This window comes from Aplosporella prunicola (genome assembly GCF_010093885.1).
Source record: "Aplosporella prunicola CBS 121167 unplaced genomic scaffold K452scaffold_2, whole genome shotgun sequence".
NCBI lineage: Eukaryota > Fungi > Ascomycota > Dothideomycetes > Botryosphaeriales > Aplosporellaceae > Aplosporella > Aplosporella prunicola.
Window position 1 is genome coordinate 1,360,307 of NW_022983530.1, and position 24,633 is coordinate 1,384,939.

The following is a 24,633-nucleotide window of genomic DNA, read 5'->3' on the forward strand; positions in this document are numbered from 1 at the left end:
TAATGGAGAAGCCGCGACCTTTTGTTAGTTCAGAGATAATCCTAACATCATCACAACGAGGTTAGAAACTCACATGAGAACGCTTTTCCCAGAACCAGCTGCTCATGGAGTCAACATATTGTCTCTTACGAGTATCTTCTAGTGGAGAGCTTACGAGAACCATAACACCAGAGCACGCTCCCAGAGTTCGATTGGGTCCAGGCCTTCACTGCTGGTTCCTCGACAATCCAATTTTCTGTCTTTGCGCAATGCTCTCGCCGTTTTGAGAATCTCAAAGATGACGTGGCCTTGGGCAATAGCCAGCTCAGCACTTTTTCGAACTCTTGATCTGTGCTTGTATTAGATTGTACCTGTGCCGTTATAATCGGGCATCATCTTACCATTCTTGATCTTGTTTATCTGCTGATTTGTGTCGATGGCGATAGACCTTGTTACAGTTTAGATTCCAGCAAACACTTAAATAGCACTCGAACCTACCGTGTATCAACTGCCAACATAGCCTGAAATGTATCTCTAGAATCATGGAGCTCAGAAACCAACTGCAGCGTCTCCTGCTTCTTGAACGGCCAAGAAAGCGAATGGCGCTTCTTGAGAGTGCCATCGAGCTTCAGCTGCGCCCGCAGTCTCTCCAACAAGATCAGCAATCTCTGCTTGCATGCATCGATATGGCTCTGGGAAAGCAAATCCGACTGATGCGACGGAAGATTTGGGAGAAACTGGCCTGTCACGCTCGATTCCAGCGCAAGAAGGGTTTCCAGTAGGGAGTTCAGAGCATCTCGAACGCTGGTGGAGGCTCTGTCTGCATCCTTGACGCCCGAGACATAGTTGTAGGTGAGTTGAGCGAGCTCGATGGTGAAGCTGACAAGACCTGCCACCCCAGAGGTGAGATCCATAGTCCTATAGAGCTTTCAGAATGGAGTTGCTGTGTTTCCTGAGATGGTTTGGTTTTGCTGGCGGCTACAGAATTGTGTATCACGTGAGGCTGTGGGCTGCCACGCTGCCAACTGTCCGGCCCCCAAACCCTGTCCCCACGTCCGGCTGCTAGCGTCATAAATTAGCATGGGTGAAGTGCGTCTTTAGGGCAACACCCCACTGGAAAATACCACATAACCACATAACCTACCTTATTTATATGTCAGCCAGGATCACTCCGATAACTCTCGTTTTTCCAGCCTTATTACAGTCAGTTGTTACATTACGCCCTTACCCCTTACACCACACGTTTATCCACTGCAAGGGAATAAGGATCTTAAAGAGAAAACGTGTTCTTTTAGATAGCAGCATATATACCTCCATAGGTAGTAGGAATTTAGGGGGAGGAGCGGCGTCCAATTCCTCGCGCCCAGCTTCACATTATATTTCCCCTACATCCGTCTCCTCTATGGTGTATATACGCTTGAGACAGGGTGCAGTTAGCGCCAAACAATAGACTTTTTGGACCAGTACAACGACTATTAGTTGACTCTTTGCTTACTTTGCCTCCGCAGCTTCAAAGACAATAACTAAGAAAGAAGAAACAACAAGAAAGAAAAAGAACTCTACAGACTCAAGTATGTCTATTATCAGAAATAGCAAACACGATCACCTACCACTCCCTTCATCTACCCACCCCACCCCCATCGCCCAAGCACGCACTCATAGACATCAAGCTCACCCAAAAAGCCACCTCAACGGGCCCAACCCACCACTCACCCCAACACCTATACCTACACCTACACCAACACCAACACCAACTCCACCTCCAACTCCCCCCAAACCCTCCCATCCCTTTCACACGCACCAAAACCAGGCACGCAGTGCCAACACCCAAAACGCACACAAAGCAAAGCACATACATACAGAAAGCACCACAGTAGCATTAAACTGCCCCAAGCACTCAATTTCTCGCTCGCGGGCGCGCGTGTGCGTGTGCGTGTGCGTGTGTGTTCTACCATCTACGCACACCCCCGCCCAGCGAAAAAGCGGCGAGGCCACTCGCCTACGTAGCAGCAGCAGTAGTAGCAGCAGCAGCCGCTGAAAAGAAGGAGGAGAAAGGAGGAGAAGGAGGTGGACGAACGTGGAAGAGGGCGAAGAAAGACGAAGGACGAAAGACGGAGAACGACGAGCCGCGTGTGCCGAGGTGCCGGAGCAGCTTCCGCGCTGCTCAAAAACGGAGGGCAGATGACCACCTACCTACCTAGCCAGCTTGACGGAAAGACGGCGAGGAAGCAGCGAAGCGATGAATGAGGACGAAGCGAGGGAGCAGAGAGCGGAGGGACGGCACGACACAGCCCAGCCCAGACGAGTACGTGCGGTTTAGCTCAGCTCGCCAGCTCGCTTTGATATACATTGCAGCGGTGGTGGAGGGTCGCGTCGCGGGCGCGCAGTCAAGGCAATGGCGTGGTGTTGTATTGCCTTGTCACGCGTCGGTGGAGGCAGCGGAGGCGGCGGCACCTCCATCGAGGTCACCGAGCAAGGAAGATCCCTTCCCTCACCCTCACACCAGCCGACCGTTAGACTATTGTTTCTGTTCAGCCAGCCACCGAGGCGCCCCAAGCCCGCCCAAACAGGCAACCACCCAAGCAGCCCTAGCCCCCCTAGCGCGCAGCCGAGCGAGCCGAGCCGGAACCCGTCCCGTCCCCGTTCCGGAGCGATCCTATACGATGGAGCTGCGGGTTGGGTCGGGTAAGAGCAACCTTAGGTATATTGCCGCGCTCCAATTTAGGCGGAAATGTCGTGGCTGTTGGCTGGCTGGCTGGCTGAAAGCGATACATATCGCGCCTTCCGAGCCTGGCGACGGCGCTAGGCCCGCCGAGGCAGGCGCCCCGCCGTATCTGGCCTTCCACTTACGGAGAAGCCTCACACGCTCGCTCTCCCTCTACGTGTCGGCCGGCTTTAAGCCTGCTCTCGCATCTCCGTCCCATCTCCGCTAGTCGGGCGTCCTTAGATGCATCTACAGGCTCTGCGCCCGCACCATCGTGGCGTACAGGCCATGCCGCGCCATTAACTCGGCATGGCTCCCTGCCTCGGCGATGCGGCCTCGCTCGAACACGAAGATTTTGTCAGCGTGCTGGATCGTGCTAAGGCGATGCGCGACTGCGACAGTGGTGCGTCCACTCATCGCGCGTGACAGCGCCGCTTGCACTAGACGTTCCGAGGCCGTGTCGAGCGCAGAAGTCGCTTCGTCGAGGAGCAGGATGCGAGGATCGCGCACCAGTGCTCGTGCGATGGCCATGCGCTGCCGTTGGCCGCCAGAAAGAGCGGCTCCCTGCGCGCCGACGTGCGTGTCCATGCCTTCGGGGAGTGACGCTACGACGTCCTCGAGGGCAGCATCGCGGCAGGCTTGCTCGAGTGCTGCGTCCCCAACATCAGGTTCTGCACCCAGGAGCAGGTTCTCTCGCATTGTGCCAGAGGATAGAGCCGTCTCCTGCGCAACAAGCGCGATATGTTTCCGCAGAGACGTGGTATCAACGTCGCGGATGTTGCGCCCATCAATGAGAACTTCGCCGCTTACCGGGTCGTAGAAGCGTTCGAGCAGCGCCAGTAGTGTACTCTTTCCGCAACCACTAGACCCGACCAGTGCGACAAACTGTCCGGGCTCAACGCGCAAGCTAATGTCACACAGTACGGGCCGGTCCGGGCGTGTGGCGTAGTTAAAGTGCACATTGCGTAACTCGATGGCGCCGTTAACGGGCGGGAGGGCGTCGAAGCCGGGCCGGTCGATCGAGGGGCGCTCGGCGATGACAGCACGGAGCTCGCGTGCGGCGGCGCGGCCCTTGGCAATGTCCGCGGCCACCGACAGCGCGCTGCCGGCTGACTGGGAACCGAAGATGACCGTCGAGTAGCAGATGAAGAACTGAAGCATCGTGTACTCGCCACGGGCCATGAGTCGACCGCCATACCAGAAGCAGAGCGCAAAGGAGCAGTATACGAGGGCCTGTGAGGCAGCGAAGAAGACAGTGGCTTTGCATGTGGAGATGGTGTTTGCACGGGCACGGGAGCTAGCGGACTCGTGGAAGCGGGCCAGGACGGTGCGTTCGAGGGTCAGAGAGGCGACAACACGGATACAGCGGACTGATTCGGAAGCATAAGAGGCCGAGGTAGCGTACGACTGGGCAGAGCGCTTCTCATTGGTGGTGAGGAAGGCCAGGCGAAGGTAGCCGGCGGCCAGCAAAAGGGGCGTCGTGGCAGAACAGACAAGGCCAAGCTTCCAGCCGATGGATATGGCAACGATGATACCCGAGATGATGGTGGTGGCGCCGGCGATCAGCATGCCAATGGTGCCGCCGCTGAGGCCGTCGAGGTCGGCGGTGCGAGCGGACAACAAGGAGCCAAGAGCTCCGGCGGAGCGAGCGGGGGTGTCGAAGAAGGACAAGTCAAGGTGCAGGATATGACGGAATAGGACATTACGAGCGCGGCGTACGAGACGCTCGGAACAGATGGCGAGGACGACGCCTTGGGCGCTTTGGATGAGGATGCCAATGATGGCCAGCATTAGCATCATGCCGGCCCAGAAGTTGACGTCGCTGCGCAGCTTGGGGTAGTTGTACGCATTTTTGCCAAAGGCAGCGATGCACTAACGACAGAAGTTAGTGTTGTGCCAACTCGAAAAAGCAAGAAGACGTACCGCAGACAGGATAACGGATTGACTTGTGTTGAGAAGGCCGGCAAGGATGGACAGCAGTAGCCCCGCAACTATGACGCGCGAGTCATTGGCCCCCAGACGCACGACCCACCTTTTGCCTTGGTCGTCGAGATTTTTGTCTTTTTCGTCGCTCACCCGCGCATCTCCCTTTTCCCCGATCCCCACATTCGCCGTTGACTGCCCGTATTCGCCCTCGGCGCTCGGCAGTGCTGGCTCCGCGCCTTCAACGTCGTTGCTTTTTTCGTCGTCGGCTGTGTCCTTGTCCTCGTCGCCCAGCCGTTGCGCCTCCAGCAAGCTGAAGAAGACGCCACGCCGCGCCACCAATTCCTCGTAGCCGCCCTTTTCCACCACCTGGCCCTTCCCCATGACGGTGATGCAGTCGGCGTCCTTGACAGTCGCCAGTCGGTGTGCGATGACCAGGTTGGTGCGTCCGCGCATGGCATCGCTTAGCGCTGCCTGAACGGCGCGCTCTGCCACGGGATCAAGGGCCGACGTCGCCTCGTCGAGAAGCAGGATTTTGGGGTCTGAAACGATGGCGCGGGCAATCGAGATGCGCTGGCGCTGTCCGCCTGTTGTCGCCGCGTGTTAGTAACTTTCTTTCTAAGCCGGCCCGGGCCGCACCGGACGTAGTGTGGACGTACCTGAGAGCAACGCGCCGCGCTCACCCACCCGCGTCTCGTACTGCGCCGGCAACTGCGCGACGAATTCGTGCGCGTGCGCTATCTCCGCTGCCCGCTGCACCATTGTCCGCCTAGTCTCCGAATCGGCCCCCTCGAAGCGCGAGCCCACCAGGCCATGGCTAATGTTCTCGAAGACGGTCGCGTCGAACAGCATGGGCTCCTGGCCAACGAGCGACACCTGTCGCCGCAGCCAGCGCACACTCAGCTCATCTAGAGGCACTCCGTCAAGCGTGACCTGGCCCGCCGTCGGCTCGTAAAAGCGCTCAAGCAAGCTGACCAATGTGCTCTTGCCCGACCCGGAGGGCCCCACGACGGCCGTCGTTTGGCCAGGAGCCACGTCGAGGCTGAAACAGTCGAGCACGCGCGCCTCAGGCCTCCCGGGGTAATGGAAGTCAACGGCCTCAAAGGCGATGCGGCCCTCGACTTGACTCGGTTCGAGGCCGGTGGGCGCAAAAGGATCCACGCCTGGAGGTGCGTCCATGGCGCTGCCGATCCTCGCGGCAGCCGCCAGCCCGTCGCCGATGGCTTGCATGTGCGGGCCCGCAAATCCCAACGACACGGTGCCCAGTAGGACCGCTGCGCGCATGTCAGCCAACTAGCAAAACTGTGGGTGCACATCGGAGCAAAACACCTACCCAGGAGTACGATCAGCACCTCGGCCAACGACAAATTACCCGCCACTAGGAACCGGGAGCCTTGCCAAAAGGCAAGCGCGTATGCCAGCAGCATGACCCCCGTCACCGTGCCCATCATGACAGCGCCGTAAGTCTTGGCCAGCACGCCAGGCCGGCTTGCCGCCAACAGCCGCGCCTCGTACTTGGCTGCCAACTTGTCCTGCGCGCAGTTGGACACCGTCCCACGCATGTCGCTGATGGTCTCGGCCGCCACCGTCGCCGCCTCGGATTGCGCCGTGGAGCTGTCGTTCGAATGCTTGATCATGCCCTGGGATCCCGCGCCGACGATCAGCACAAAGGCCACCAGACTCGAGCTCAGCACCAGCGTGAGACGCCATGAGTAGACGAACCCCACCACAAAGGCAGCCACAACGGTCGAGATGGCGCCAAACGATCGCCCCAGCTTCTCCGAAATTGCGTTTTTGATCAGATTCGCATCGTTGGTGATGTGCGTCGATACTTCCCCTGCAGAGTTTTGCTTGTCGGAGAGGACTGCCACGCTTTGGCGCAATAACGCCGCCAAATATTGCTCGCTGTTGCTTGTTAGCGGCTTCCGTCTCCCGGGCTGACTGAACCTCGACGTCTCCACTCACCGGACTTTGCAGCTGATTCGCTCGCCAGCATATGTGAAACCCACCGTGGTCACGTACACCGTGACAAACTCGGCGACGGCCAGGTACACGAAATACAAGGTCATCTCATTCACCCGGTTCGATCCGCCGCGCGAGTTGGTGAGGCTTTGAAATTCTCCAGTCATCTTTCCAAAGACAATCGTCTGCGGCGAGCGCGTGAGCGGTGCGCGTCTCATGCGGGGGTTGGGCGCAACGTACCATCAGCGGCATCAACGCGCCTCCGATTATCGAGGATATCAGAGACACTGACATGATAAAGACATCAAAGCCAGATGCCGCCTCATAGACCTAAGATTCTCCCATATGTCAGTTACGCAGGTGACACAAAGGACCAATGGGTCTGACCATTGCCAGAGCGCTCTTTCCGCTCGGTTTCTCGGTCTCTGCCTTGTCCACTTCGGACACAGACTCGACCTTCATGACCTCCTCATTCCCGGTCTCGGCATCGTGGCTGCTGCTCATAATGCCGCTGCTTTAGCGTGGATGGTGGAATAACCAAAAAAAGAAGAGTAGGAATAGGTTGAACGAATGACGCGGGGTCACTCTCCAGGTCATGAAGAGAAGAAAATTAATAGATGTGGCCTTGCACCTGACAGCATTGACCGTGTAAGTCTTTCTCTCTCGGCAAGGTTCCAGCCCGGATCCCGCCGCAGTGCGCTGCCAGCGGACGTCGTGCCACTCTGCAACTGCCGGGTAGCGCGGAAGATGCATCGAAGACAGGGGGTCTCGAAAAAGCAACCCCATGCACAGATGAGGGAGCCCAATTTCCGTGGACTCATCGGACGGCAGAACGGACGATACTCGCAAGTCCGAGAATAGCAAAGTGGCTGACGGATGCATCGCATTCAGTTCCGTCGTTAGCGTGCAAGCCACCATGGGAGGGCACGACCACGGACCGGAACGCACGACGATTGGCGACTCCATCGGGAAATTAACCCTTTCGGGTAACGATGGGGCCGCGGTGACACAGAAACGTACCCTTGCGGGACCTCCACACCAACCATGGGCTGTGTTGGGGCGATGGTGCTGTATTCACGTCTGCTCAACGTCGTGGCAAATGCACTGGGCGAGCTCGAGCTGGTCATTCGATGCATGCAGCTCGCGTCCACCGTGTTCGTCCTTGCCGTAAAGCAGGGTTCCGAGACTGAGCAGGTTCGAAGACTGCTGCAAGAGAAGAAAAATCTTCCCTGTTCGAAGCTTCCTGGGCCCGGCTCAGTGGGTATCCGCTGGCAGAAGCAAAACAGCAAGATGAGAAGCATGCCCAATCGCCATGCCAGATGCCCAACTGCAGCACTGCAGCAGCCAGCCTTTTGGATCACCGGTAGGGAGTTAAGTCTGCACAGTACGAGATATGCATATCCCATATGGTCGAGCCCGGCTCCACATGAACATTTAATTCGCAGCCTCAGATGTCGAGGCGCAACGGCTCGGCTCTAGATTTCAAATAGACTTGCCGTGTTTTCCTTCCTTCGCGCCTCGGTCTGGAGATCTTGCCCAAGCCGGTTATGGCCTGTTTAGACATGATCTCAACATCGGGTCTCTAAGCTATTGCGGCGTCGCCTGAGATCATCCGCTTTTGCGGTCCAGGATCCCGAGGCGAGAGCTGGGGTATGCCTCACGCGGCAGTCAGGTACACACTGACGACTACAGTGCAGTAGTCGTTGGGATATAAGAGGGCGGTTACGCAGCAGTCCTGACGGCTTATCCGCTCCTTGAGATCAACATTCGTTACTTGAACATAATACTGCCCACCACTCAACTGGGTTTATTCCTCACCTCTGCCAACATGACGGCACCTAACAAAAGAACGGCCTACGAATGCTTAATTCACAACTTGATCGAGGAGCACACTGAGCAGCAGCCAGAGGCCGAAGCTGTATGCTCATCTAATGATGATACCCTGACCTACCGCGGGCTTAGCAATGCCTCCCGGCGGTTGGCACATCACATCGTCGCACTCGGCGTCGAGCCAGAAATGGTCGTGCCGCTATGTTTCGAGAAATCCATCTGGACAGGTAAGATTCGCCCCAAAGAAGCACGGTTCATGGGCTAAAAAAAATCGCCGGCAGTTGTCGCTATAGTAGCAGTCTTAAGGGCCGGAGCCGCTTTTGTGCTTCTGGACCCAGCCCACCCCACCGACAGGCTCAAAACTATAATCTACAAAACAAAAGCAAAGATCGCAATAACGTCCCCGTCGTCGTTCGAGCGCTTGTCGCAGCTGGTGCCAACGGCACTAAGTTTGGACAGACAGGCCATCGAACGACTGGACGCGGCAACCGCGACGAGCGACCCAGTAACGGGCGTGAAACCGGAGAATGCTGCGTACGTGGTATACACGAGCGGGAGCACGGGGCAGCCGAAAGGTGCGCTGATCGAGCACGGCTCGTTTTGCAGCGGGGCACTGGGGCACGCGCGGGCGATGCACATGGACACGACCACGCGCGTCGTTCAATTCGCATCCTACAACTTCGATGCGTCCATCACTGAGATGTTGACGACGCTGGTCGTCGGCGGCACAGTCTGCGTCATCGCCGAGGCGGAGCGGCTCGACCCGTCGGTCTTCGCTGCCGCCGCCACCACGATGCGCGCCAACTTTGCGCTGTTGACGGCCTCATTTATTAACGCCCTGCCGGCTGAAGCGCTGGCTGGGCTCAAGACACTGGTGCAGGGTGGAGAGGCGCTTCCGGAAGCCACGTTAAACCGTTGGGTCGATAAAGTCACTCTCATGAATGCCTACGGTCAAGTTGAGGCCTCGGTCGTCTCGACGTGCACGGCCCCGATCAACCGGCAGTCAAACGGTCGGAGCATCGGCAAGGCCATCGCGGGACGCTGCTGGGTCGTCGACCCGGACGATGCCGACAGGCGGACCGCGCAGGGTGAGATTGGCGAGTTGTTGGTCGAAGGACCACATGTCGGCCGCGGCTATGTGGATGAGCCGGCCAAGACGGCAGCGGTCTTCATCCCGCGCCCGATCTGGCACGCCCGCATGTTCCCGACCGAGAGCGATCCCCGCGCGCTCCGTTTCTACAGGACGGGTGATTTGGTCGTCGAGGAGGCTGATGGCAGCTTCACGTTTGCTGGTCGCAAGGATGAGCAGGTCAAGGTCAACGGTCAACGCATCGAGCTCGGCGAGATCGAGCACCAGTTTAAACTGGCGATGCAGCCGCCGCGTGACATGATCGTCGAGCTTGTCAAGCGCAAGGCAAACGGTGTGCTACGCGGTATCCTCGTCGCCTTTATCGCCATGGAAGATGACTGGAGCAACGACAACCCCGCTGCCGCTCAGCGCCTTTTGGACGCCGAGATGGCGGCCACCGAAACCAGAGTCCGCTCCGTCCTTCCCCGCTTCATGATACCGGCGTCTTTCCTAGCCATTCACCAAATTCCAGTCACCATCAACGGCAAGGTGGACCGCAAGGCTCTTCGCGCTTTAGGCGAAGCGCGTTTGACGAAACGTCACACCCGGCGCAGTTCCAATGAAGCGAAGAAGCGAGACAGCGACGCGTCCGAGGCTGAGACTGAGGTCCGCCGTATCTGGAGCGCCGTCCTGAATGTCCCTGAAGACGACATCAGCCGTACCAGCGTCTTCCAGAGCCTGGGAGGTGACTCTATTTCCGCGATGCAGGTCGTCTCGCAGGCGGCTACTCGCGGTATTCGTCTCACTGTTCAGCGCATCCTTCAAAAGAAGACGATTGAGCAGATCACTGCTGGCGTCACGGTGGAGCGTTCAGCAGTAACTAAGCAGACTGTAGTTGAGGAAGAAGAGGACGAGGTGGATGTGCCATTCAAGCTCTCCCCCGTCCAGCAGCTCTTCTTCCACCTTGCGCCGGAAGGAGAGAACCGCGACAACATCTCCTTCCTTCTGCGCTTGAAGCAAGAGGTCTCACAAAAGACCATCGAGAAGGCGCTCAAGGACATCGTCTCCCGCAATTCCATGCTGAGAGCCCGCTTTTTCGAACTGAGGCGTGGAAACTGGTTCCAGTATATTTCGGAGGACGCCCGCAGCTCATTCCGACTATGCTTCCACTCCATCGATGATATATCTTCGGAGTTGATGCCCATCGTCAGGAGAGCACAGAGGACACTCGATATCAGAGAAGGCCCTCTCGTCCGTGTTGACCTTTTCTCCGTCCAGGGCGGACGCGAATGGCTTCTTTTCCTCTGTGGTCACCATCTCGTGACGGACTTCGTGTCCTGGCGCATCATTATTCAAGAGCTCGAGGAGCACATCCAAACGGGCACAATCTCATCGCCGAAGGGCTTTTCGTTCCAGCGATGGTGCAAGGCGCAAGAGAAGCACATTCGCAGCATCCCTTACCCGGAGCTGCCATTCGAATTGCCGAAGCCTGACTTTGCATTCTGGGGAATGCAGGGCGAGGCCAACACTTACGGTGATTCGACTACGGAGATCGTCTTGCTCGACAAGGGACTCTCGTCAACCATTGTTGGTGGCGCCTGCAACAGCCAGCTCAAGACCGAGGCAGTGGACATGCTGTTGGCTGGTGTCATGCACGCCTTCTCTCGCACGTTCCCCGAACGGAAGCTTCCTGCCTTTTTCATGGAAGGTCACGGCCGCGAGCCTTCTTGGGACGAGTCGATCGATCTCTCGTCAACCGTCGGCTGGTTCACGACCATCCTGCCCATGCTGATTGCCGAAGATAGCGTTAAGAATCCGGCCAATGCTCTGCGCGCTGTACAAGCGCTCCGTGCCAAGTTCCCCGACAAGGGCCTTGCACAGTTCGCAGCGGCGTACTTTGGGCGTCAGCGTGCCGCCGCGCGTTTTGATGGTGCTATGGAAGTCACTTTCAACTACGCAGGCATGTACCAGCAGCTGGAGAGGCGTGGCGGCCTCTTCCAAGAGGTTCCTGAGCATACTCTCATGCATCTCGACGGCTTCGGACCAAACCTCCCGCGCTTCGGACTCGTTGAGATTCTGGGCAATGTTGAACACGGGCGCGTCAAGCTCTCGTTCACGTTCAATAAGCTCATGTCGAAACAGGACCGCGTGCGCTCGTGGATGCAAGAATGCCAATACGCACTTCAGGATATGGTGACCCAGCTCGCACAGGCGCAGCGTGAGTTTCCGCTACTGAAGGCACCGGCTGCCGCGACGACGCACTTTTTGGAAAAGACGTTGCCGCAGCTTGGTGTGCGTGCTGAAGATGTCGAGGACGTATATCCCTGCTCCCCGATGCAGCACGGCATGTTGCTGAGCCGAGCCAGCGAGCGCGGAAGCTACATCTCGCAGCTGTTCTTCGAGGCCGGAGTCGAAGACGGCACAGTGGAGTTCGGGCGGCTTGAGCGAGCCTGGCAGGCAGTTGTGGATCGCCACGCGGCCCTGCGGACCATTGTAGTCGAAAGCCCCAGGGGTGATGGCACCTTTGACCAGGTGGTGTTGCGACGCGCGTCGGCAGTGTTGAAGCTCGTGGACGGCAAACTGGAGCAGCAACCCGTCCCCACATGGGCCCCGAACGAACCGGAACACCGTCTTTTTGTCTCGGCCCAGCCGGCCCGCCGTGCGATGCTGCGCCTCGACATCAGCCACGTACTGATCGACGGCAGCTCGACGGCAGTGCTGATCCGTGATCTCAGGCAGGGATACGACAGCCCCGACCAGCTGGCCAATGACCGCCCGCTTTACAGCAGCTACATTGAGCATGTTTCGACTCTTTCGACCGACGCCGCGGTGGACTACTGGAAGCAGCATCTAGCCGATGCGGAGCCCTGCCACCTGCCCTTATGGAGCGAAGAGCAAGACGGACGCCTTGAGTTCGCCGATGTACCTGCCGTCAACACGGAACGCATCACGGCCTTCTGCAGGCAGCACGGCGTCACACTGTCTGATTTACTCAAGGTTGCCTGGAGTCTGGTGCTGCGCACCTACACTGGTAGCGCAAACCCAGTCTTCGGGTACCTGAGCAGTGGACGCGGAGCCGCGCACGACGACACGGTCGGCGTCTTTGCCAACATCCTCGCGTGCCATGCGCGCATGCCGACCGAGGCTACCGTCTTGGATGTCCTCGCCAAGGTACAAGATGATGGTCTCGAGCAAATGCCGCACCAGGAGTGCTCCCTGACGGACGTCACGCACGCATTGGGCCTCGCTGATGTAGGCCGTGAGGGTCTGTTCAACACGGCCATGTCACTGCAGAAGATGGAGCATGGCCAAGGCAAGTACGGACTGTCTGTCCGCATAGCGCGCGAGGCGGACCCAACAGAGTATAGCGCTACGTTCCTGGGCTACGTCTCAGAGTCGCGCATTGATCTTGCTGTCGAGTACTGGACGACGAAGATCGCGCCGGCCCAGGCACGCAACATCGCTGCTACTGTATTCAAGGCTCTTCAGGTTATCATCGACACGCCGCAAACTCGTGTCGAGGAGCTTGATCTGCTCACGGAGCAGGACATGGCCAGCATGATGCGCTGGAATGGCGCGCTGGAGTCATGCCTCCCGGTCGATTCTTGCATCCACCATATCATCCAGCAAGTCGCCATGCAGCAACCGAGTCGTCCTGCTGTTCATGCGTGGGATGGCAGCCTAACGTACGCACAGCTTGACCAGCTGTCCTCGAAGCTGGCAGGTCACCTTCACGGTATGGGTGTCGGTCCAGAAGGCGTCGTCGCCGTGTGCATGGAAAAGTCGCTTTGGGTTGTTGTGTCGATGCTCGCCGTGCTGAAGGCCGGAGGCGCATTCGTCCCTCTCGACCCTGAGGCTCCAATTGAGCGTCTCATGCAGCTGGTCAAGGACAGTCGCGCACAGTTCGTTATCACGTCGCCGAAGAAGGTTTCTCGCATGCAGGGCCATGTGGGGCAGCTCGTCGTCTCGCCCTCATTCGTCACCAACCTGTCGAAGAGCACCTTCAAAGAAACTGTCAAGCCCGACAACCTCGCTTACGTACTGTTCACGTCTGGCTCAACGGGCACGCCTAAGGGCGTCATGATGCAGCACTCGCAATTCCTCGCGAGCTCGATGCACTACAGTCCGGTGCTGAAGCTGGGGCCGCACTCACGCGTTCTGCAATTCTCAGCCTACACATTCGACGCCAGCATCTTCGAGCTCTGGAGCACGCTGACTTCGGGCGGCTGCATCTGCCAGATTTCAGAAGAGCAGCGCATGAACGACGTTACGGGCGCCATCAACAGCCTCGCCGCCGACACCATGTTCATGACGCCGACGATGCTGAGCATGATGGACCCGCGCGACATTCCGGGTATTAAGACGGTCATTGCCGGTGGCGAGACCTTCGACCCGTCTATCTTCCGTACCTGGGCCCCGGCTACGCGCTTTGTCGAGGCGTACGGCCCTACCGAAACGGCTGTCTACGCTACCTTCCAGACAGATATTGGCCCAGACTCGGACCGCTACTGCATTGGCCGCAGCTTCTGTTGCCGTGTGTGGGTCGTCAGCGTCGATGGAAAGCACATCATGCCGATTGGTGCGGCGGGCGAGCTCTGGCTTGAGGGTCCCAGTCTGGCACGCGGCTACATGAACGGCGGTGCAAAGGCCGCTGCGGCGTTTGTTACGCGCCCGGATTGGGTGCACCCAGAGCAGACGCGCCGGTTCTACCGTACGGGCGATCTCGTCCGCTGCAAGCCTGATGGCAGCCTGCAGTTCTGCGGGCGTAAGGATACGCAGGTCAAGATTCGCGGCCAGCGCGTCGAACTCTCTGAGATCGAGGCGCAGGCGAAGCTTGCGCTGCCCATGCCACTTTCCCTCGCTGCCGAGGTCGTCGCGGCCAAGCTGTACATGCTTGTTGACGTGAACGGCGTGCGCGAGGACGAAGCCAAGGAGGCCCTCGCGGTGCTTGACGCGCAGCTCCCGAACCGTCTGCCGCGCTTCATGATCCCCTCGGCTATCTTCCCCGTGTACGGCCCGTTCCCGCGCATGTCGTCCGGCAAGCTCGACCGCAAGCAACTGCGCGTCATGGTTGCGAAGCTGGCGGCTGAGCTGGCGGTGCAGCGGCCGAAGAAGCATGAGCATGTGCTTGAGAGAGAGGGCGAACAGCCCTCCGGCACGGAGATTGAGAACACGGCGCGCCAGATGCTCGCGCAGGTGTTGAGTCTGCCGTCGCCGGCCCAGATCAGGCTGGAAGACAACTTCTTCCGCCTTGGTGGCGACTCGTTCCTCGCGATGAAGCTGGTCGCTGCTGCCAGAGCGAGGGATCTGCACCTCTCTGTCGCGGCTGTGCTGCGCAACCCTGTTGTGCGCGACCTCGCGCGGTGCATGACCTCTGCGCCTACAGGCTCTGCTCCGGATGCTCAAATCTCGACTTCGACGCCCTTCCAGCTCCTCGACACCTCTGCTGCTGACACGGAGGCTATCCGCTCCGAGGCCGTTGAGGCTTGCCGTCTGGCTTCTGTTGATGACATTGAGGACATTTATCCCACGACACCGCTGCAGGAGGCTTTTATGGCGGAGTCGGCCAAGCGGCCCACGGCCTACACGGGCCAGCACGTCATCACGCTGCCCTTAGGCGTCGACATGGCACGCTTCCGCGCGGCGTGGGCGCGTCTTGTGGCCGACACGCCGGTGCTGCGCACGCAGATCATGCAGACTGTTCGCACGAAGCCAGTGCGCCTGCTGCAGGTGGTGCTGCGGACTGTGTCGCCCGAATGGGAAGAGGGCAACAGCGCCTCAGGCCTGCAGGCGTACCTGGAGAAGGCGAAGCGCGCAACTGCTGCCATGGAGGTTAGGTATGGGCGTCCCCTTGCGAGGACGGCGCTCGTGCAGGACAAGGCCAGCGGCCGGACGTGCTTCGTCTGGATCGCGCACCACTGCCTCTACGACGGGTGGTCGCTCGCGCTGATGCTGCAGCGCCTGCACGCCGCGTATGCCTCGACGGCGCCACTGGCCCCAACACCCAGCTTCGGCGCTTACGTCGCCTACCTGGCTGAGCTGCGCAAGGCGGGCAAGGCAGCCAGATACTGGACCAAGGTGCTCTCGAGCGCACCGGCGCCTACCTTCCCCCCGTCCTCAGTGACAGGCATCGCGGACACGGTCGCCAAGTTCCAGCTCCGCATGCCCAGCAGCAGCAGCGACGTGACAGCAACAACAGCACTGCGCACGGCGTGGGCGCTCCTGGCCGCCAACGGCGCCGATGACGTCGTCTTCGGCTCCATCGTCAACGGGCGCAGCGCCCCACTCGCCGGCGTCGAGGCCATCGCGGGCCCGACCATCGCCGCCATCCCCGTGCGCGTCAATCTCGGCCCCAAGAGTGGCTCGCTCCGCGAGCTGCTGCTGCGCGTCCAGTCGCAGGCTGCGGAACGCATCCCGTATGAGGCGCTGGGCTTGCAGCAGATTGCCGCGCTGGGACGGGACGCGGCGCGCGCGTGCGCGTTCCGCAATCTTTTTGTCGTGCAGCCTGCGCGTGGTGCCGAGGGCCTGGCGTTCGAGGTCGAGTCTAGCGCTGTCGAGATTGAGGGCTCGTATAGCTATCCTCTGACGGTTGTGGCCGAGGTGTTGGATGCAGAGGGGATGGTCGAGCTCGAGGTCACGTATGCGTCTGCCGCTCTGTCTGCCAGGCAGGTTGAGGGCATGGTCCGCCGGTTCGAGGACGTGCTGCTGGCTCTAACGAGCGAGAACAAGGACCTGACTGTCGCGGATGTGGCTGCGCGAGCAGTGGACGCCACTGCTGAGGCTGGCGCGCCGGCCCCAGAGCAAGAAGAAGACGCCATGGAAGACGAGGCTCCCCGCCACGCAGACCGCCTGACGCCAATGGAGCACCTCCTCCGCAGCCTCTGGGCCGAAGCTCTCGGCCTCGACGACGCAGACGCCATCACCCAGTCCGACGACTTCTTCAGCCTGGACGGCGACTCCATCACCGCGATGCAGTTGTCTGGCATCGCGAAACGCGAGGGCTTCACGCTCCGTGTCATCGACATCATGGAGAAGCCTGCGCTGTGGAAGATGGCGCTCGCGATGACGCAGCTGGCGAGCTCTTCGCCTGCTGTTGGGGGTGAGAGGGAAGACGAGGAAGCAGACGCTGCGCCTTTCTCTCTGCTGCCCGCTGACGAGGACCCTGCCGCTTTGCTACGCACGGCTGCGGCTGATGCCAAGGTCTCGCCCGCTGCCGTCGAGGATATGTATCTCGCGACGCCGCTGCAGGCGGGGCTCCTTACTGCCGCTGACACGCAGGCTGGCGCATATGTCGCGCGTCTGGTCGTCGATCTGCCTACGGACTTTGACATCGAGCGCTTCAAGGCCGCGTGGGACGCCGTCGTGGCTACCCACCCTATCCTGCGCACCCGTGTCGTCCACCTCGGCGAGGCAGGCATGTTCCAGTTGGTGCTGAAGCCCGCGCACGCCCGCATCCAGTGGCAGCGCAGCGCGGACCTCGGCGCCTACGTCGCGCGCGACAGGCAGGAAGCAATAGGCTTCGGGACGGCGCTCGTGCGGTGGGCCATCGTCAACACCGGCGACCGCACGCACTTTGTATGGACCGCGCACCACGCGGCCTACGACGGCGCCACCGTGGCGCTTCTCTCCGAGGCCGTCAGCCGCGCCTACGCCGGCGCCCCGGCTCCCACGCCCCCGCCCTTCGCCCGCTTCGTCAAGTACCTCGCCGCGCAGGACGGCGCCGCGTCAGACGCCTTCTGGCGGGCCTACCTGGCCGGCACGCGCGCAATGCCCTTCCCGCTCCCCCGCGCGCTGGACTACACGCCGCGCGCATCGGGCAAGGCCACGCGCACCATGGCGCTGGGCAGCGCTCTCCGCGCCTTGGGCACCACGACCGCGACGCTCATCCAGACGGCGTGGGCGTACGTCCTAGCGCGGCACTCCGGGGCCGACGACGTCGTGCTCGGCGTCGCGCACTCGGGCCGCTTGGTCCCCGTGCCGGGCGTGGCGGGCATACCGGGCCCGCTGGTCGCGACGGCGCCGCTGCGCGTCGTGTTCGATGCGGATGAGAGTCTGGCCAGCACGCTCGAGCGCGTGCAGGCGGCCCAGGTGGCTGCGATCGCGCACTACCACCGCGGCATGGGGCTGATCAAGCGCGCGAGCGAGGACGCAAAGGCCGCGTGCGAGTTGCGGTCGCTGCTGACGCTGTTCCCGGCCTCGAAGAATGAAGCCGAGGCTGAGGCCAGGCCGTTTGATTTCGCAATGGGGAGCGTGCTCCCCGACGCCGAGGGCGAGTTCCACACGTACCCGCTGCTCGCGGAGGCCGAGTTCTCGGACAAGGTCGTCAGGGTTACCGCGACGCACGATGAGCGCCTTATCCCTGCGGGACAGGCGCAGCAGATGCTGCTGCAGATGGAGAGGGTGCTGCAGCAGCTTGGGGAGGCGAAGACGGTGCGTGAGCTTGACGTGTTCACGAAGGAAGAGTATGCCGCGCTGAGGGAGGCGGGCGTGCGCGCTGTGCTGGGCGATGCTCACCCCGTGCTCCAAGGCGCCAAGTCAGCGTGGGTCGTCGACCTCCGCAGCAGCGACATGCTGGCGTCCAAGGGCGTGATGGGCGAGCTCGTCATCGAGAAGAAGAACAACAACAGCAACAACAACAGCGCCTGCATCCGCCCCTCCTGGCTCAGCAAAGCCGGCCTCGCCACGACCGCCCAAGTCGAAACGACCGATCTCCTCGCGCGCATCGACGCAACAACCAACGCGCTGGAGATCGTCGGCCCCAAAGCCGACCTCATCGAGGTCTCGGGCCGGCGCTTCCTGGCCACCGACGTCGAGCGCATCGTCAGCGCCGCCATGTGGGGCCGCGCCATCGCGGTGCAGCCTGTCGAGCACGGGCGGAAGCTGGCGGCCTTTGTCGCGCTCGAGCACTGCTACACGGGCGAGGAGGCGGCGCGCGCGTTCGTGGCCGCGCTCAGTGCTGGTGTGGCAGAGCGGCTGGCGCGCGTGCTGCCGGCTTTTATGGTGCCGGTTGAGTTTGTGCCTGTGCGGAGCTTGCCGGCTGAGAGGGGGGAGCTGGCTGTCTTGTGTGAGGAGAAGGAGCAGAATGGAGAGAAGGATGGTAAAGAGGTGGAAGCAATGAAGGATGCTGCGCGTGCTGTGTCGGATATGGAGAGTCGGCTGTTGGGGCTGTGGGAGACGGTGCTCAAGCTCGATGGCCTCGACGTCAACGACAGCTTCCTGCGCCTCGGCGGCGACTCGCTCGACGCCATGCAGTTGGCTGCGGCGGCGCGTCGGCAGGGCGTCGTCTTGACTGTCAAGAACATCTTCGACCACCCCATCCTGGCGGATATGGCGCAGGTGGCGCAGCTAAAAGAGGAGGACGACAGCAAGCCGCAGGAGGCGGCGGCGCCGTTCGTGCTCCTGGGCGAAGACGCATCCAGCGCTGCCCAGGAGGTCGCGGCGGCGTGCGAGATTGACGCCCAGAGCGTCGAGGACGCGTATCCATGCACTGCGCTGCAGGAGGGATTGATGGCGCTGTCGAACGTCGAGACGGGCGCGTACGTCGCCGAGTGCGTCGTGCCGGTCCCCGACCCGGAGAGGCTCAAGGCAGCGTGGACGACGCTGGTGGCTACGACGCCGATTCTGCGCACCAGGATCGTCCACACGGACCGCTGGGGCTGTGTGCAGGTCGTGGTCAGGGAAGAGGGCGAATTGCAGACCGGAGACAACTTGACCGAGTACTTGGACGAGGCTCGCGCCGCGCCCATGATGCCGGGCAGCCGCCTGGTCCGCGCCGGCTGCATCACAGAGAACGGGACGGCGAACCTTGTCCTGCTTGTCCACCACGCTCTATTCGACGGCTGGGCATGGAAGCTGCTCCTGCAGCGCCTGCACCAGCTTTACCAGGGCGAGACGCCGCCGCCCCCACCGCCCTACAGCCGCTTCATCGAGTACCTGGCCCACGACGCGCAGGTGGCGGGCGCCGAGGACTTCTGGCGCCTGTACCTCGAGGGCGCGGACCGCACCGTCTTCCCGCACATGCCGTCGAGCGTGCAGCGGCCCGAAGCCACGTCGCACGCCTCGCGCCACATCGAGCTCGCCAGAAACGACGTGACGGCGAGCTTCACGACGAACGCGATTGTGCAGACGGCGTGGGCGCTGCTGGTCGGCTGCTACACCGACTCCAAGGACGTGGTGCTCGGCGTGACGCTGTCGGGGCGCACAGCGCCCGTCGACGGCATCGAAGACATGGCGGGCCCGACCTTCACGACGATCCCGACGCGCTTCAGCCTCGGTGGCGAGCGCTCGGTGGGCGAGCTTCTGCGCGACGCCCAAGCGCTGGCCGTCAACCCGGCGCAGCATATCGGCCTGCAGCGCATCCGGGCGACGAGCCCGAGCGCGTACGCCGCGTGCGACTTCAACAGCTTGCTGGTCGTGCAGCCGGCCAGCAGCGACGAGGAAAACGACAACTTCTTCCTCAGCGAAAACGACTCGCACCTCGTGTCTGGCTTCACAAACTACAGCCTCGTGCTGCTGTGCCAGATGCTGCCCGGCGGCGCCATCGAGGCGAGCATCGTCTTCGATCCCAGAGTCCTGGCGCCCAGACAGGCGGGCCGTTTGCTTGCCCAGTTCGAGCATGTCTTGCACCAGCTGAGCAGCGAGGACCTGCTTGCTGGCCTGACTAGCTTCATTAGCCCCGAGGACCGCGCTGAGATCGGCCTGCTTAACGCCTTGCCTGCGTCGCTGCCCGATACCAACGCTTGCCTTCACGAGGTGGTGGCGCGCCATGCGCGTACTCGCCCCTACGCCCCCGCTGTCTGCTCTTGGGACGGCGACTTCAGCTACGGCGAGCTTGACGCTCTGGCCGGAGGCCTTGCGAACTACTTGGCTATGACCAAGGGCATCCGGCCGGGCCAGACGGTGCCGCTTTGCTTCGAGAAGACCAAGTGGACCGCCGTTGCGATGCTGGGCGTGCTCAAGGCTGGAGCGGCCTTTGTCCTTCTCGACCCCGCTTACCCGGTCACCAGGCTCGAGACCATCTGCCGCAAGGTGAAGGCTGGTCTCGCCGTCGTTTCGCCTGGACTCTGTCAACGCCTGGCGGGCGCGGTTCGGGAAAGCTTCGTCATGGATGCGGACGCAGCTGCTAAGCTCACAGGGTCTTGTACCTCGTTCGAGGTCATGCCGACGGATGCTGCGTACGTCATCACGACATCCGGTTCGTCGGGCGAGCCCAAGGCCTGCATCATCGAACACCGGTCCATCGTGGCCGGTGCCTTGGGCTTCGCAGCCGCGGCACACCTGGATGGCAACACGCGGGCCATGCAGTTTGCGTCGTACAGCTTCGACCTGTCGGTGCTGGAGACGATCATGGTGTGGGCCGCGGGCGGGTGCAGCTGCATCCTGTCCGAAGACGAGCGCAAGAACGACTTTGAGCGCGCCATCAACGCGCGCCGCATCAACTGGGCGCTCATGACGCCGTCGCTTGCGAACCTCGTGCGCCCTGCGTCTGTCCCGATGTTGAAGACGCTGGTTGTGGGCGGCGAGGCGGCTACGGCCGAGCTCATCAACACCTGGTCCGAGCATGTCAGTCTCCTGCAGGCCTACGGGCCCTGCGAATGCACGCCCGTGGCGTGCTGTTCGGTCCGCCCGCTCGCGAGAGGCACCAACCCCCGCGACATTGGCGCAGCGCTGCCCGGCGTGCGAGCGTGGGTCGTCGACCCCAGCGACGCGGACAGGCTGGCGCCGATGGGCAGTGCGGGCGAGCTTGTAGTCGAAGGCCCGACTGTGGGCCGGGGCTACATCAACGAGCCGGAGAAGGAGAAGCAGGCCTTTGTCGCGGCGCCTGCGTGGCGAAAGGACTTCCCTGGCCCTGTGCACCGCTTCTACATGACGGGCGATCTCGTCCAGTATAGTGCGGATGGCACGATTGAGTTTGTGGGCCGCAAGGACTCGCAGGTCAAGCTGAGAGGGCAGCGGCTCGAGCTCGCGGAGATTGAGCACCATCTTAAGCGCTCGATGGCGATGCCAAAGGACGTGGCTGTGGAGCTGCTGATCCCGCAGAACAAGGGCGCGGCTGGCGCTGTTCTGGCTGCGTTTGTGGCGGTTGGCGAGGACAAGGACAAGACAAAGCACCTCGACGCGGCCCTCGGCGACGCCAAGAGCAAGCTCACGCAGCTGCTGCCCTCGCACATGGTGCCGCGGCTGTTCGTGCCGCTGCCGCGCCTCCCGCTCCTCGTCTCGGGCAAGGTCGACCGCAAGGCGCTGCGCCAGATGTCCTCGCAGATTGATCTGGCGGCCACGGACGCGCTGACGGCTCCTCGTCGCGCCGTTGCCCCCGGCATGGAGATGACGCTGCAGTCGCTGTGGGTGCGCGTCATGAGCCTCGAGGTCGGGCGCGTGCACCCGGACGCCGACTTCTTCGAGGAGGGCGGCGACTCGCTCGTCGCGATGCGGTTGGCGGCAAAGGCACGACAGGCCGGCGTCGGGCTCAGCGTGGCCGACGTCATGCGCAACCCGGGCTTTGCGGCCATGGCTGCGTGCTGCAAGCCGGTTGTGGCGGCGGAGCCGATGCCGGTGTTCAAGCCGTTCGAGTCGGTCGAGGATGTGCTGGATGTGGATGGCCTTTTGGGAGAGGCGCTGGGAGCCAGCAGGGAGGAGATTGAGGACGTGGTCGAGGCGACGTCGATGCAGAAGACCATGACGACTGTGTCGATGCTGCAGAGCCAGGGAACGGTCAACCACGTCTGGCTCGACTTTGTCGACGGCATCGATGCGCAGAGAGTCAAGGAGGCGTGCGCGCAGATTGTAGCGCACCACGCCATCCTACGCACCGTCTTCGTGCCGCACATGGGCCGCCTGTTCCAGGTCGTGTACCGCGAGCGGGCCGTCGACGTCGAGGATCGCACCGTCGACGACATGGACACGGCCACGGCCGCCGTGGTCGAGGAGAGCAAGCTGCGCCGCGAGCGCTTCGGCACCTTCGGGATGCGCTTCACGCTGCTGCACCAGCAGGACAGCCATGCCGCCCGCCTCGTCATCCGCACCCCGCACGCCCTCTACGACGGCGTCAGCCTGCCCCTCGTGCTCGAGCACCTGCGCCTCGCCTACGCGCGCACCCAACCCCTCCCCCCGGCCCAGAGCTTCGCGACGTACCTGCGCGCGTGGCGGTACCTGCAAGCCTCCTCGGGCGCGGAAGCCTTCTGGCAGGCCCAGCTCGCCGGGTCCAGCATGACGGAGCTGGTGGCGCCGACGGCGGTGCCCTTTACGGCCGTCGTCAACCAGCACATGGTGCGGAAGGTGCCGCTGGCACTGTTCGCGCGCTGCAAGCACAGCCCCGAAACCGTGCTGCATGCCGCGTGGGCGCTCGCGCTGGCCCAGGCCACCGGCAAGACGGACGTCGTATTTGGCCGCGGCGTCGCGAACCGCGGCGTCCCGATCGAGGGCGCCGACAGCGTCGTCGGGCCTTGCTTGAACACGGTGCCGGTGCGCGTGAGGCTGGGCGAGGAGGCCATGACTGCCAAAGACCTCCTCACAGCCCTGCACGACGCGCACCTCGCCTCCCTCCCCCACGAACACCTCGAGACGGGCCGCCTCGTCGCCTCCAGCACCGCCTGGCCCCGCGGCCCGCGCTTCGCCTCCGTCCTCGTGCACAACGCGATTGCGGGCGCGGCGCTGTTCGACGAGGGCAAGCTGCCGCCGTTTGCGGGCGAGAGGGAATGCAAGCTCGGCTGGGCTGTCGCCCCCTGGGACGCGGCCGATTTGCAGCTCACGAGCACGCCTGACCGCGGGGAGATGCGCGTCGATGCGTTGTGCGCCGACGACGTCGTCCCCGTTGCGCTGGCTAAACGCCTGCTGGACGCGCTGTGCGCGAACGTGCGCGCGCTGTGCGAGAGCCCCGAGGGCAGCGTGGCGGCGCTGCTGGCTGCTGCCACTACTACCACTACCACGACCACTGCGGCTGCGGCTGCGGCTGGGACAGCCCTCGCCGTCCCCCCGCGCCGCCCCCTCACCGCCTCCTCCACGGCCGCCACGTCCCCGATCCTCTCCTCCCCCCTCACCCAGTCCAGCTACGAAGTCCTCTCGGTAGGCTCGTGGAGCTCGTCGCAGGAGGAGCTGTCCTGCCTCGGCCCTGCGGCGTGGACGAGCCATCTGCTGCCTGCATCTAACGAGAGGGGGGGCATGCAGAGCGAGGAGGCGGTTGCGGCTGCGAGGGCGGCGCTGAGGGCTGTTGGTGAGAGCGAGGGCGGGGATGAGGCGTTCAGAGCTGCGGAGCTGGCGTGGTACTGTGCGGAGCGCGGGTGGGATTTGGGCGTTGAGGACGTGCTGGGGTTGGGGCTGGGGCTTGGTGTGGGGATGATGGGGTTGGGTCTAGGGATTGGGATGGGGGTTGAGGGGTTGGCGGGCGTGTTGGAACGGAGGGGACGGAGGGTCGGTGTCCTTTGAGAGTGCGTTGGCTTTGAGAGTTCTTTTTGTTTTGTCTAAGAAGTAACAAACATAGGTATAGGTGTAGGGGTTTGGATTTGGCTTTTTTGGGTAGGAGTTGGGCTTGGTGTTTGTGGGTTTTGTGCGCTTCGTTGTAAGATTGCGGGTTAGAGTTGTTTGGTTAGTCTTAGTTTTGTTTGCTTGTATGCCAAGTTTTCTAGCTTATCTTCTTAGCTTTTGTATATGTGTTCTTGTCTGTTCTTTCTTATTATGCTTATAAGAATCTTCGCATGTTCTCCTCGACTCTACTGTTTCGTAGGGAAATACCGCGGTGTTTGCTATATACGACTAGATAGCTGGATAGGTATTTGTCTTAGTACACGTCGTCTATCCGTAATAGACGATACTACGATCTGGTAAGGTAGAGAAGGATATAAGTAATCTCTATTGAAGACTTCTTACCTAGCTCCTAGCCCGAGTCTCGGGTATAGATAAAGAGTTCTCTAGGCGTATATATACCTAAAAAGCCTTAGGTAAATTCTATTTCTACGCCGTATAGGGATTATTATCTCGTAAGATAGTAAACCTCGCAAGACGGTAACGGACACTGTCCTAGCATGAACGCCGATTTCGCGCTTGCTCCCTGTATATTATAACATGCTAATAAAAAACCACATGGCTGGCTTGTTCCGCGTCATGCGACCCAAACATAATTAAGATAAAACCAATAACCACTTCAACTTAACCTCGAAAGCGGAACTTCAGC

At 61.3% G+C, this 24,633-nt stretch overlaps 6 protein-coding genes across 6 annotated transcripts; 3 read left to right on the forward strand and 3 right to left on the reverse strand.

The window, feature by feature from the left end:
* Positions 1–69: 69 nt before the first annotated feature.
* K452DRAFT_315144 (uncharacterized protein) lies at positions 70–893 on the reverse strand (the record flags this gene model as incomplete). Its single annotated transcript, XM_033543837.1, has 4 exons — positions 70–98; positions 155–328; positions 381–427; positions 478–893. The coding sequence occupies 4 exons, from the start codon at positions 891–893 to the stop codon at positions 70–72; spliced, it is 666 nt and encodes a 221-aa protein (XP_033402660.1).
* A 340-nt stretch (positions 894–1,233) lies between these two features.
* On the forward strand, positions 1,234–2,120 carry K452DRAFT_73080 (uncharacterized protein). The gene has a single exon (XM_033547070.1). It carries the CDS (start codon positions 1,553–1,555, stop codon positions 2,015–2,017), a length of 465 nt encoding a protein of 154 aa, XP_033402661.1. The 5' UTR covers positions 1,234–1,552; the 3' UTR covers positions 2,018–2,120.
* Positions 2,079–3,200, forward strand: K452DRAFT_73094 (uncharacterized protein). Its single transcript, XM_033547072.1, has one exon. The coding sequence runs from the start codon at positions 2,223–2,225 to the stop codon at positions 2,910–2,912; it is 690 nt and encodes a 229-aa protein (XP_033402662.1). The 5' UTR covers positions 2,079–2,222; the 3' UTR covers positions 2,913–3,200.
* K452DRAFT_323986 (uncharacterized protein) lies at positions 2,933–7,072 on the reverse strand (the record flags this gene model as incomplete). Its single annotated transcript, XM_033544673.1, has 7 exons — positions 2,933–4,555; positions 4,607–5,193; positions 5,266–5,880; positions 5,940–6,511; positions 6,572–6,753; positions 6,809–6,898; positions 6,956–7,072. The coding sequence occupies 7 exons, from the start codon at positions 7,070–7,072 to the stop codon at positions 2,933–2,935; spliced, it is 3,786 nt and encodes a 1,261-aa protein (XP_033402663.1).
* Positions 7,073–7,269: 197 nt separating this feature from the next.
* Positions 7,270–8,185, reverse strand: K452DRAFT_73091 (uncharacterized protein). Its single transcript, XM_033547071.1, has one exon. It carries the CDS (start codon positions 7,972–7,974, stop codon positions 7,468–7,470), a length of 507 nt encoding a protein of 168 aa, XP_033402664.1. The 5' UTR covers positions 7,975–8,185; the 3' UTR covers positions 7,270–7,467.
* K452DRAFT_73175 (uncharacterized protein) lies at positions 8,186–23,999 on the forward strand. The gene is made up of 2 exons (XM_033547073.1): positions 8,186–8,625; positions 8,680–23,999. Exons 1-2 carry the CDS (start codon positions 8,397–8,399, stop codon positions 23,886–23,888), a joined length of 15,438 nt encoding a protein of 5,145 aa, XP_033402665.1. The 5' UTR covers positions 8,186–8,396; the 3' UTR covers positions 23,889–23,999.
* The last annotated feature ends 634 nt before the right edge of the window (positions 24,000–24,633 follow it).

Bases quoted from the DNA above. Each gene is read 5' to 3' on its own strand.
- K452DRAFT_73080 (XM_033547070.1), top strand. From the start codon at position 1,553: ATGTCTATTATCAGAAATAGCAAACACGATCACCTACCACTCCCTTCA.
- K452DRAFT_73094 (XM_033547072.1), top strand. From the start codon at position 2,223: ATGAGGACGAAGCGAGGGAGCAGAGAGCGGAGGGACGGCACGACACAG.
- K452DRAFT_73091 (XM_033547071.1), bottom strand. From the start codon at position 7,974: ATGGGATATGCATATCTCGTACTGTGCAGACTTAACTCCCTACCGGTG.
- K452DRAFT_73175 (XM_033547073.1), top strand. From the start codon at position 8,397: ATGACGGCACCTAACAAAAGAACGGCCTACGAATGCTTAATTCACAAC. The intron at 8,626-8,679 runs GTAAGATTCGCC...AATCGCCGGCAG, and splicing joins CGAGAAATCCATCTGGACAG to TTGTCGCTATAGTAGCAGTC.